At 44.1% G+C, this 13,096-nt stretch overlaps 1 protein-coding gene and 1 non-coding gene across 18 annotated transcripts in view; both read right to left on the bottom strand.

Annotated features, from left to right (window-relative positions):
• The window catches only part of Nup210l (nucleoporin 210-like), a 110,931-nt gene that overhangs the window by 13,821 nt on the left and 84,014 nt on the right, over window positions 1-13,096 (bottom strand). For 11 of the 17 annotated variants that reach the window (XR_015666852.1, XR_015666859.1, XR_015666858.1 and 8 more), the window contains 4 exons: window positions 10,323-10,426; window positions 8,439-8,614; window positions 6,641-6,858; window positions 822-958 (listed from right to left, as the gene is read on the bottom strand). Coding sequence is in view for 1 of the 17 variants with exons in the window: in NM_001191900.2 (NP_001178829.1) it covers window positions 822-958; window positions 6,641-6,858; window positions 8,439-8,614; window positions 10,252-10,426 (706 nt within the window). In the remaining 16 variants the exon portion in view is untranslated. 17 annotated transcript variants of the gene reach the window in all.
• On the bottom strand, window positions 443-546 carry Rnu6-278 (RNA, U6 small nuclear 278). Its single transcript, XR_015678969.1, has one exon. It is a non-coding gene; the product is annotated as a U6 spliceosomal RNA (small nuclear RNA).

Genomic DNA, 13,096 nt, shown 5'->3' with positions numbered 1-13,096 from the left:
ACATGCCCAGAAGAAATATTCCTATTTTGAGACAGGGTTGGCCTGGACCTCACTGTATAGCCAAGGTTTTCCTTGAATTCTAGTTTCAGCAATCTTGCCCTAACCTCCTGCATGCTGGGATTACAGACATGTAGAACCATACTCACGATGATCCATTTAAGATTTACTTTATATGTGGGAATGTGGGCACATGCATGCCAAGGCATGTCTGTGGAAGTTAAGGGCAGCTTTTCAGAGTTCGTTCACTCCTTCCTCCTTCTTTTAAGGCAGGGTCTCTCTTGTTTCTGCTTCTAAGAAAGCATCTGGCAAACTCCTGTCTCTGCCTCATGTCTCACAACAGGGGTGCTGGGAGTACAGATGAGTATTACCACATCTGGCTTTCTGCATTGGTTCTGGGTTGCCTACTGAGCTATCTTCTGGCCCTCATGGTGATCCTCCACCCCTAAAAATGGAATGCTTCACAATTTGTGTGTAATCCTTGTGCAGGAGCCACACTAACCCTCTCTTTTATTGGTCTAATTTTAGAATATGCATCCTGAGTCAAGCACTCATAGTGATCTCTTAGAACAGAAGTCAGATTAGTCATAGTTCTGGGAAGAACTCTAATTGCTATTAATAAAAATTGCTTTTTTGTTTTGTTGTTAAGTGGAGATGGAAGCTAGGGCCTTGTGCATGCTCTATCACTTCAATGTTTCCCCAGCACACTGACTGTTTTGGTGTCTGTTAGCAAGTGGGCTTTCATCCTAGGACGTTTTCTGCATGCATAGCCAATAAACGCGCAGTCACTCTAGTCTCTTCAGTTGTGGTGCAGTTGGGTGTACCTCTCGGAACGTTTTCACAACTCCAGGGATGTCATGAAAAATTGTTGCAGTTCCTGGGCTCCGAGCCACTCCTACTCCAGTGACAGTGTCTGTCTGTATGATGTTGTTGGTGGAAATCATCCACACCCCAGGCTCACCTAGGACAAGACCAAGAAAGTGCTTGGCTCCAATTTTTGGTGTAAATTAATAAATTACTTTATTCAAAGTCTCAATCAGGAGGCATGTAAGACCACTCTGTTTTCAAGAATGTAGGTAGCTTTCTGAATGTCAGATTCCCCTTCCTATATCATGCCAGCAAAACAAAATCTACTTACTGCCCTCAGAATAACATGAGGTAGTGAGGTGAGCAATATAACCAATCTTAGGGAAAAGGAAAACTGCATTGAACCTTTAGATCTTGCTAAGCATGAATGTATTTGAGCTTATGTCAACAGGACAAAGGTGGCAGAGTGCAGACTGGTCAGAGGCAGTAGGCAGGATTGGTTTATTTTGGTTTAAATTGCACAATGGCAAAAGAATGCCAAAGGTTAAATTATATTCCAAACCTTTTGGGGATTCTTCTTTGTTCTTGTTTGTTTGTTTTTTGTCTGTTTTTTTTTTTTTTTTTGAGACAGTGTTTTCTCTGTAGCCTTGGCTGTCCTTGAACTTGCTCTTTAGACCAGGCTGGCCTTGAACTTAGAGATCTGCCTGCTTCGACCTCCTGGTCACTGGAATGAAAGGTATATGTTATCATGTCCAGCTTTTAAGTTTTTTGAATGTTTTATGTGTGAGTATACATATCACACATGGCTGGTGCCCTCAGAGATCAGAAGATGGCATTTTTGGGTGTGGTGGTATGCGCCTTTAATCCCAAATTCTAGCTATCAGGAAGCAGCAGGCTCTGTGAGTTTGAGTCCAGCCAGTTTACAGAGTGAGTTCTAGGAGAGCTAGGGCTACACAGAGAACCCTTGTCAAATAAAACAAAACAAAACAATAAAAAACAAAAAACTAAACACAACAACAACAAAAAAAACCAAAACAAACCAACAGCAACAACAAAGCAACAGAAGATGGCAACGGAGCCCCTGGAATCACAGTCATGGATGATTGTGAGCCACCACATAGGTGTTGGGAACCTCTCTTGTTAGCTCAAGACACCTCAAGACCAGACTGTAGAGATGGCCCAGTGGTTAAGAGCACTGTCTGCTCTTCCAGAGGTCCTGAGCTCAATTCCCAGCAACCACATGGTGGCTCACAACCATCTGTAATGGGATTCGATGCCCTCTTCTGGTGTGTCTGAGGACAGCTACAGTGTACTTATATGTAATAAATAAATGTCTTAAAAAAAAAAAAAGATACCTCAAGACCAAGTAAGTTCTCAGAACAGGAGACATATTTGTCCTAGAGAGAGGGTAGGGAATATAGGGAGGGGAGAAAAGGGGAAAGGGACATAGGGAAGGGATATTTTTTGGGGTGGAGACAAAGGATTGCCTCTGGATCGGGAGGAGACAGATGCCTACAGACAAATGGCAGCTTATAAAGGTAAAAGGGGAAACCTCTTGCCAGGATGACATGTTTAATTTTAATTGAGCATGTGAATTAGGTTAACTAAAAAGGGCTTTTGATTGTTGGACTTCAGTAGTTTGATAGCTGGACCTTGGTAGTCAGGCTTGGGGGAAGAAATGGTCAAATAGACCTTGGTGGCTAGTTTTAGGAATGTGCTCTAACAGTTTTTTTTATCAAAGCAGAAGAAATGGGAGAAAGGGGTAAGGCCTGGCAGAGTCACATTTGCTTTGTTCAGGCTAGCTAGAATCCTGTCAGACTGCACCTGGGTCCTCTGGAAGAGCAACGAATGCTCTTCACTGCTGAGCCATCTCTCTACCCCATGACTATCTTAAACTTGGTGTGTAAACCAGGTTGGCCTTGAACACACAAAGATCTGTCTACCTCTGCCTCCCAAATCCTGGGATTAAAGGCATATACCACTCACTACACCTGACACTCACTGGATTTCTGATCCTGACATGTTGGCCTTCTGCTTCCTTATCCTTTGTAGTACAGACTTGGTTGTCTCTCAGAATTCCAGAATGCAAAACTGAAGCTGGCACAAACACAGCTAAAAAGCCTTGCTTCTGGGGCCAGCAAGATGCTCAGCAGGCAAAGGAACTTGCTATGAAGCTTGATGACTTGAGTTAATTTTCAGGACCCACATGATGGGAGAGAAGAGAAAACTAACTTTCGAAAGTTGTCCTCTGGCCTTCAGATGTGCATCATACCCGACCCATGTCCCAACTCCACCCATAAATGTTAAATAATGTTTGCTTCATCCAATTGTAATTATAATTGGAATTACAATTTTTATTACTGACTTTGAAGCAAGCTTAGCTCACAGGCCTAGGATTGTCCACTGGTCATTGCAGGTCAACTCCAAGGCTGGATAATTTGACCTTGGTGATTAAAGCTACCTTCATAACTGGTATAAAACATGTAGTGCATGTTAGAATCAGATCCAATGTTGTCATGCTTAACTCTGCATAGTTCCCAGAAAAGAGGCTATAGCTGTCTTTTGCTATTTTGTGAGTAATTATTTTCTTCTACCCCTCTCTACCTCTTTTTCTACATTTTTAACCTCCTAACACTAGATAGAGAAAAAAAGGGTAGCGGGTAAAGGGGGTAAAGTCTAATGTTATCATTAGACTACTTCCTGCTGATCTTCACCATTAGGATATCTGACTTCTTTCTTTGTGCACAACTACTTAACAAGCCATGCCCAGCAGCAATCAACTAACAACCGACAACCCCTCCTATACCTCCTGGGCTCTAGCACTTAGGTACCCTCCGAAGAGTTCCCAGAATTCCAAATGTCACCCAGTTGAAGAAACTATCTGCCTCTGGCAAAATCACACCCTTGCTAGAGCATGAGGCAAATCATAGTCAGCTGCTGTGGACACTCTGAAGCACCCCCATCTCCCACAACTGGGATACAACGAAAACACATCCCTATATTTTTGTGTTTTTCAAGGAAATCAAAATTCTTACTACAAGAGGCCGAAGCCAAAGCTCTACACCATCTATCCAGTGACACATGATGGCTGCAGGAACTCTTTCCTGGGAAGTCACAAATAACTGTTTGCCCTCTTCTTCTAGGGTGCCAGTGACTAAACAAATCAAAGTCCTACTTGGGAAACTGATGCAATGACAATTCCCTGTAGCCGCACAGATGTGATCCCTCCCCCAGTTAGCCTTCCACACTAAGTCTGCACTCCAGCTCCTCCCAAGACTAGGAGATTGTATGCAATTAGGGCAGAATCACTTACAACTGACAAAAGGTGAGGTACAAAAGGGTGAGGCTCCAATGACCCCCTCCATCCCTTTCCTCTCTGAGGCAACATTAGCAGTGAACAACTCTGACGTAGGGGTCTCTAGGATCCCACTGCTCTGATGCAAATGATGGCTGTGTTCTTAGAGAATAGTGCTCCACACTATTGACTTGTGGCAATATGTAGCACTTTCAGACATACTGTCTGTAAAGCCAAAGAATTAGCATTTCCTAGCCAAGGAGAAATTTACTTTTTATTAATGCTAGGGATTGAACCCAAGGAATCACTTTTTATCATTTGTATTGAACTTAATAGAACTTGGTCCCAATAGAAATCTTTTGCAGGTCAAGGGAGTTTAGGGCTAGCAATGGTATAGCTTGGCTGGCATAGTATAAGTGCTTGCAGTGTAAGTCTCATGACCTGAGTGTGATCCCCTGAATCCCCAGTGGCAGGAAGAACCAACTTCACAGAGTTGTCCTCTGACCTTCACATGTGTGCCAGGGCATACTCATACATGCACCCATGCATGAATGCATGCATGAACTCGGGCTCCAAAAACTTACCATAGTATCTATCAGACATCAGATTAGTTCTTGTTGTTGCCTCATAGAATAGCATATATATACTTGGTTCCCAAGACTGAAGCCCCATTGATTTTTCTTTTATTATTATAATTTTAAATATTTGTAGATTTTTAAATTTTGTATATGAATGTTTTGTCTGCATGCACGTATGTACACTACATATGTGCCTATTTCCAATGGAGGTCAGAATTGGGGGTTACAGATGGTTGTGAGCCACCATGTGGGCACTGGGAATTGAACCCAGGTCCTATCAAGAATAAGAAGTGCTCTTAATCATGGAGCTATCTCATTAGTCCAGTAGTCCAGCTTTTACTTTTACATTTATTTATTTATTTATTTATTTATTTATTTATTTATTTATTTATTTATTTATAGTTTTTAGAGACAGGGTTTCTCTGTGTAGCTTTGGCAGTACTGGAATTCACTTTGTCGACCAGGGTGGCCTTCAACTCATAGAGATCCACCTACCTCTGCCTTGTTAGTGCAGGGACTGAAGGTGTGTACAACCATGCCTGGCACTTTTATTATTTTTTTAAAAGATAGATTTATTTATTCATTCATTTATTAATTATATATAAGTACACTATAGCTGTCTTCAGACACACCAGAAGAGAGCATTGGATCCTATTAAGATGGTTGTGAGCCACCATGTGGTTGCTGGGAAGTGAACTCAGGACCTCTGGAAGAGCAGTCAGTGCTCTTAACCACTGAGCCATCTCTCCAGCCCACTTTTATTATTTTTAACCAGCACTTACTTACCTTCCTTCAGAAGCTGAGATGAACACAAAGTACCACAGATTATCTACCCTATATAATAGAAAGTTTTGTTCCGTAGGCAGTGTTCCGGTAAGTGCTACCTGTCAACTTCTAATTGGTTATTGAGAAACAGCTAGAACGACAAATAATGAAGCACTCTAACCATCAGCTGGCTCAGATGGCAAGGGGTCCGGCCACCAACCTAGTGCAGTCCCTGGGATCCAAGCGGTAGAAAAAGAAAACTAAGTCCTCCAAGCTGTTCTTATCCCCACACACAAATAAATAAAATGTCTTAAGAAACAAAATAAATAAATACTTTCATGTTGCTGGAGGGACAGGGTCTCATTATGAAGTGCTAGCTAATCGGGAACAGGTTATACGGATCAGACTGGCCTCAGACTCGCAGAGATCCAACCTTCTTCTGCCTCCCTAGTGCTGGGACTAATGGTGTGCACCACCCCACCCAACAGAACTGTCTCCTGCTTGTGATTAAGGAGACATATACCCACTGTCACCCAACAGAACTGTCTCCTGCATGTGATTAAGGAGACATATACCCACTGTCACCCAACAGAACTGTCTCCTGCATGTGATTAAGGAGACATATACCCACTGTCACCCAACAGAACTGTCTCCTGCTTGTGATTAAGGAGACATATACCCACTGTAACAGAACTGTCTCCTGCTTGTGATTAAGGAGACATATACCCACTGTCACCCAACAGAACTGTCTCCTGCTTGTGATTAAGGAGACATATACCCACTGTCACCCGAAAGAACTGTCACCTGCTTGTGATTAAGGAGACATATACCCACTGTCACCCAACAGAACTGTCTCCTGCTTGTGATTAAGGAGACATATACCCACTGTCACCCAACAGAACTGTCTCCTGCTTGTGATTAAGGAGACATATACCCACTGTCACCCGACAGAACTGTCACCTGCTTGTGATTAAGGAGACATATACCCACTGTCACCCAACAGAACTGTCTCCTGCTTGTGATTAAGGAGACATATACCCACTGTCACCCAACAGAACTGTCACCTGCTTGTGATTAAGGAGACATATACCCACTGTCACCCAACAGAACCGTGTCCTGCTTGTGGTTAAGGAGACATATACCCACTGTCACCCGACAGAACCGTGTCCTGCTTGTGGTTAAGGAGCTGTGTACCCACCGTGCTGACTGACGAGCTGAGTGCTGAAGCAGATGACATCGCCAACAGAGATAAGCTTGGTGTCTGGCTCAATGGCATGCTCTACAGCCACAGGGATGTAATCTGCCATGCCGGGGTGTCTTTGGTCCCACAGACCCACAACTGTCACCCCTTTATTCACAGCCTGGGCCATATATGTATAGTTTTTGTTTCCTGGTCCAATAAGCAGCAAGTCGTCTCTGAAAGCAGAAAGGAAGAAGTGTCTGAAAAGAGCAGCTGAGCATGTGATTCAGTGATGGATGTTTAGCCAGCAGGCAAAGGCCCCGGCTGCCAGCAGAAAGCAGTTTGGTAGATATAGTGACTACCAGGCTAGCCAGAGCCTACAAAGCAAGATCCTGTTCCAAACAGATGAACAAGTCCTGTAGAGAGATGCTACGTGGGAAAAGTCTGAGGGGAGGGAACCTACCATGAGTTTGTTTTAAAGTTTTTATCAATTGTCTGTCTGTTTATGGTGGGTACTTTGGGACCTGGAAAATGAACTTAGGTACCAGGCTTGGCAGCCGGTGCCTTGCTGAGCCACCGCCCTGAGAGAGCGAAGGTCTCATGCACACAAGGTTCTCCTTGACCCCTAGGTAGCTCAGGATGACCTCAAATTCTGATCCTCCTTGCCTCCACCTCTCAAACACTGGGATTATGGGTATGGACTGTCTAAGGGCTGGGATGATAGGCACACTTGGCTCTTCCTAATAAAGTTCTTTGTTTTGTTTTTAAAGACAGGGTCTCACTAGTAGCCCCAGCTGTCCTAGAACTTGCAATCCAAATCAGGCTGGCTTCAAGCTCCCAGAGATCTACCTGTTTCTGCCTCCTGAATGCTAGGATTAAAGGTTTTTGGTATCACATCTTGTCAAACATCTTTGTGTTGTTTTGAGACAGTTTTATACAGTATAAGCTAGCCTCAAACTCCTATGTAGTTGAGGCTATCACAGAGTTCCCGGTCCTCCAGCCTCCATCTCTCAAGAGCTGTGCTGGGTTATGGCAGTGTCCTAACATCTGGTTTGAGTCCTAACATCTGAGTGTGAGAGGCTCCAAAGAAGGAATGATAAGAAGCTCTCTGATAATAATAGCTAGCTCCTTGTGTACACTTTATAAATTAACATTTGGAGATCCAAAACCTACTTGACACTTCATTATTTACCGTATTCTTTTGTTTTTGAAACAGGATCTCATTATAGAGCCGTAGGAAGCCTTACTGTGTAGACTAGGCTGGCCTGTCTCTGCCTCCTGAATGCTGGGATCAAAGGCAGGCATCACCATGTCTCTGGATGACAATATTCTCTCAAAAATACTGTTAGATTTATATTTGTGTGTGTGTGTGTGTGTGTGTGTGTGTGTGTGTATGTGTGTGTGCTGTGTGTGTGTGTGTGGTGTGTGTATGTGTGTATGTGTGTCTGTGTGTGTGTGTCTATGTGTGTGTGTGTCTGTGTGTGTGTGGTGTGTGTGTGGTGTGTATGTGTGGTGTGTGTGTGTGTGGTGTGTGTGGTGTGTATGTGTGCTGTGTGTGTGTGTGGTGTGTGGTGTGTGTGTGTGTGCACAGAGCCCATGCTTGCTCTGCTTGCTTTGAGTCTGAGATTTTCCACTTCACATTCCTTATTTCAGGAATTCCACGCAGGGATATCACCACTCGTGGCTCATTATTTTCATTCTGAGGAAAGGAATGGAGGTCAGATTCCAAGTTCAGAGTGTGGGAGGAACCTGCTGAGACTGCCACAGAGCACGGAGTTAATTTGTAAGGTTTCTACCACAGGGCCGACCTCCATACCTGTTCAGAGCCATATAAAGCCGAGTATTGTGGGTGTGGAATTTTTCTCCAATGTTATTATAAAACTCAACAATAAAGGTGAGAGACATGCCCAGAGGAAAGGCTGACAGGGTCCTTCCTTGTGCTGTGTATAGCTTGGGGTAGCTGCTCAACCGAAGGTAAGTCACTGGTGCTACCTGTGGGAGACAAAACCCACTAGTACAGAGAACGACACTATCACACTCTAGAATCTACAACCAAGGCCACAGGCCTTGAGGCTTTGTGTGGCACGTGTGTGGAGATCAGAGGACAACTATCTTGTGTTGGTTCCTGCCTTCCTATCTTTTTTTTTTTTTCCCTTTTCTTTTTTTTTTTCGGAGCTGGGGACCGAACCCAGGGCCTTGCGCTTGCTAGGCAAGCGCTCTACCACTGAGCTAAATCCCCAACCCCCCTGCCTTCCTATATTGACCAGGCCTCCTGACTGCCCTGGAAGCCAGGCTAGCAGTCCCCTGAGGTTGTGGAGTTTCTTCAGTCTTGGCTTCCCACTTCTTGTAAGCCCACTGGGATGACAGATGCTTGCACCATTGCATCTGTCTCTTCTATGGGTTCTGGGGATCTGAACTAAGGCTTGCATGAGTGCTGTATCTGCTGAGCCATCTCCCCAGCACCAGTATTCCTTTGTAGGAAAGAGCTTATAGTGGAAAGAAATGTGATGGCACAGGCAATGACTGCTTTATTGTTCAAGCTGGTAGGTGAAGAGAGGCTGGAGTGTGGTTGGTCTGCTCTCTGCAGAGTGCTTGGGGTCCATCACTACATGACTGATTATCAGGAATGTGGTACATTTTCCCCATAATATGAAAGCTATATTACAGTTAGAGAAAAACCATCTGATCCCAGTGCATCACTTCATAGTTTATGCAGTAAAAAGAGGTAATGGGCACAGCAGGACTAACATACGGGCTGGAATATAGCACATATCTAATACCCAAAGACTGGTGTTAGACTACCATGCTTCTGGGACCTTTTCAACATTTATCTGGGCCAGGAGGCCAAGAAGCATTCTGAGTATTCTCTTTTCACTCTAAAAATGTTAATTCTACAAGAAGTCAGACATTTACTTATTTTTTGAGATATAGTCTCACTCTGTAGCCCGTGATGGCCTTGAATATGCAACAACCCTTGTGCCTCAGCTTGCTGAGTGCTAGGATTACCATCATGCACCACCATACCCAGCTTCAAATCCAGATTTTTTTTTTTTTTTTTCGGAGCTGAGGACCGAACCCAGGGCCTTGTGCTTGCTAGGCAAGCGCTCTACCACTGAGCTAAATCCCCAACCCCTCAAATCCAGATTCTAACAGAAGCACTTTTGTACCTGCTCTCTCACCCATCTCTGCAAAGCTGTGAGGCTGGTCCCTCCCATCAAGGACGTGAAGGTCTGTTTTCTTTTTTTTTTTTTAACTTTTTTAAAAAAATTTTTATTTATCTAATGTATATTTCAGATGGTTGTGAGCCACCATGTGGTTGCTGGGAATTGAACTCAGAACCTCTGGAAGAGCAATCAGTGCTCTTAACCACTGAGCCATCTTTCCAGCCCGAAGGTCTGTTTTCATATGATGCTTTGAAGCCACCTCAGGATCTGCTCTGACACGCTCATTTGGCTTCCAGGGAAACTCCTAATTTTCATGAGAGGACATTCCTCCCAGGCCATGGCATTCCATCTACTTAGTTTTAGAGGTGCTGGGATCAGACCCCAAGCTTCTGCATGCTAGGCAAGGACTCTAGTACTAAGCTATACCACGGGTCCCATTGTTTATTGATTTAGTCCCTGACTCGCCTGGACTCCAGTTACAGTTGTTTGATTGACTCCAAAAGGTTCTATAGAAGTGACTTCCAATACTGCAGTACCCGCAATGGATCCAGATCTCAGGAGTCCTTCACCATCTTCTTCAATGACGGAGGAGTTAGGGAAACACTTGAGAACACGGGAACTCACAGAGGCTGCGCCTTCTCTAGGAGGTAAACAGAGCAGGTAGCACTCGTGGGAAGTCTGTCTGATGGGAGGGAAGCGGGTGAAGGCCTGTACTTGCGTATTTGCCAAAGGAGCCCTGACCATAGAGTAAGCTCTAGGCTAGCATTGGCCAGACAGGAAAACCCTATTTCAGAAAACTAAAAACTTAAAAAACAAAGTGCACAGGGAGCATGTCAGCTCATACAACAACACACACATGCACATAGAAATAAAAGAAAGAAAAATGATTAAGAAAATGAAAGCCGGGGTTGGGGATTTAGCTCAGCGGTAGAGCTCTTGCCTAGCAAGCGCAAGGCCCTGGGTTCAGTCCCCAGCTCCAAAAAAAAAAGAAAGAAAGAAAGAAAATGAAAGTCTCGAACATAGCATGATGGCCTTTAATCCCAGCACTTGGGAGGCAGAGGCAAGTGGATCTTTGAATTTGAGGCCAGTCTGGTTTACATAGCGAGCTCCATACACAGAGAGACCCTGTCCCCCTTCACCACAAACAAAGTTCTCCCACATAAAAGTCACAAATTAAGTCAAAAAGAAAAAATCATACACCAAAATTAACCAGACCCAAAGACTATACAACTGTTTTAAGGCAAAAGTCTTCTGTAACCCGGCTAAAGGCTAACCTGACACTGGACTCTCCCCCACCTCTCTAGTGCTGATATATACAGGTGTGAGTCATCATGCCCAGCTTTGGTGTACACACACACACACACACACACACACACACACACACACACACACACACACCAGTCTCTGTATTCCAGGCTGACCTTAAACTCCTTCGGTAGACAAGGATGACCTTGAAGCTCTGATCTTCCTGTCTTATTTTAGCTAAGGTTTCTACGGATGTGATAAAACACACAAAAAGCAACTTGGGGAGGAAATGGTTTGTTTGGCTGACTCTTCCAGGAACAGCCTATTGCTGGGGAATCAGGGCAGGAATTCAAGCAGTGCAGTAACCTGGGCATAGGAACTGATGCAGAGGCCATGGAAGGAAAGGTGCAGTTTACTGGCTTGCTCTTCATGCCTTACTCAGTCTGCTCTTTTATAAAACCTAAGACCATCAGCCCAGGGGTGGCCCCACCCCATGTGGACTGGATCCTCCCACATCAATCATTAGGAAATGCCTTACAGGCCTGCCTACAGCCTGATTTTATAGAGGCAATTTCTCAATCAGGTTGCTTCCTCTCACATGACTTTATCATGTGTCAACTTTACATAAAACTAGCCAGCACATGTCTCTGCCCCTTCATGGGCTGATACCACAGGTATAAACCACTAGCCTTAGGCCTATGCTTTTCTCCTTAAAGCGCAAATCCTGTTGAGTATTAGAAAATTATTGGACAAAATAATTGAAAAAGATATCCAAATAAATACTCATTCACGAATGACAGCCACAGCATCACATTCACAACAGGCAAAGAGGAAGAATGAGTGGGGTGTGGTGGCACATCTTAGCCACACAGCTCAGTAGGAGCAAGATGTCCAGACCCTGTCCCAAACACATGGGAAGTCAGGCATGGTGGCACACATCTGAACTCCTAGCACTGAGGAGGTAGAAGCGTTAGGAGGCCATGGTCACCCTCAGTTACATAAGGAGTGGAGGCCAGCTTGGACTCGAAGAGTCCCTGTCTCAAAATACAAAATGGAGGTTATTTTGGACTAGGGACACAGCAACTTGGGTAAAAGTGTTTGACACAAAAGCTCAACTTGATTTTGATCCTAGGATCCCATCAGGAAAGGAGAGGATTGATTGCTGAAGATAAACACTGTCCTCCACGTGCTCACTGTGACCTGTGCATGCATGCACGCGTGCACGCACACCCACACCCACACTGTTACACATACACTTACACACACACTCACACACTGTTACACATACACTCACTCACACACTCACACACTGTTACACATACACTCACACACTGTTACACACATATACACTCTTACACACACACACGCACACATATATTCACACTTGCACACATACATTCTTTTTTCATGTGGTTGCTGGGAATTGAACTCAGGACCTCTGGAAGAGCAGTCAGTGCTCTTAACCGCTGAGCCATCTCTCCAGCCCGCACACATGCATTCACATTCTTATACACACACTCTTTTTTTTTTTTTTTTGGTTCTTTTTTTTGGTTCTTTTCTTGGGGACCGAACCCAGGGCCTTGCGCTTCCTAGGTAAGCGCTCTACCACTGAGCTAAATCCCCAGCCCCATACACACACTCTTATATGCACTCACACACTTTTAGGTTATTTTTGGTTATTTTTATGTTGTATAAATTATTTCATTTGAAACATTATTCAGATTAGAAAAACCACTTAAAAGTAAATGGTAGGGTTGGGGATTTAGCTCAGTGGTAGAGCGCTTGCCTAGCAAGCGCAGGCCCTGGGTTCAGTCCCCAGCTCCAAAAAAAAAAAAAAAAAAAAAAGTAAATGGCAGCTCTTTCCAAATTCAATTAAAAACATTATTTTTTTTCCTGTAAGACAGGGTTTCTTTGTGTAGCCTTGCCTGTCCTGGAACTCACTCTGTAGACCAGGCTGGCCTTGAACTCATAGAGATCCACCTGGTCTCTGCCTCCCAAGAGTCCTCACTGCCTGTCCCTAAGAATGTTTGTTTTTTTTTTTTAAATTTAGTATTAAATGTAGCTA

The sequence above is a fragment of the Rattus norvegicus genome, chromosome 2, assembly GCF_021556685.1.
Source record: "Rattus norvegicus strain SHRSP/BbbUtx chromosome 2, alternate assembly SHRSP_T2T, whole genome shotgun sequence".
Classification (NCBI taxonomy): Eukaryota; Metazoa; Chordata; class Mammalia; order Rodentia; family Muridae; genus Rattus; species Rattus norvegicus.
Note: the sequence above shows the minus strand (reverse complement) of the source record. Positions and strands in the feature narration are given on the sequence as shown.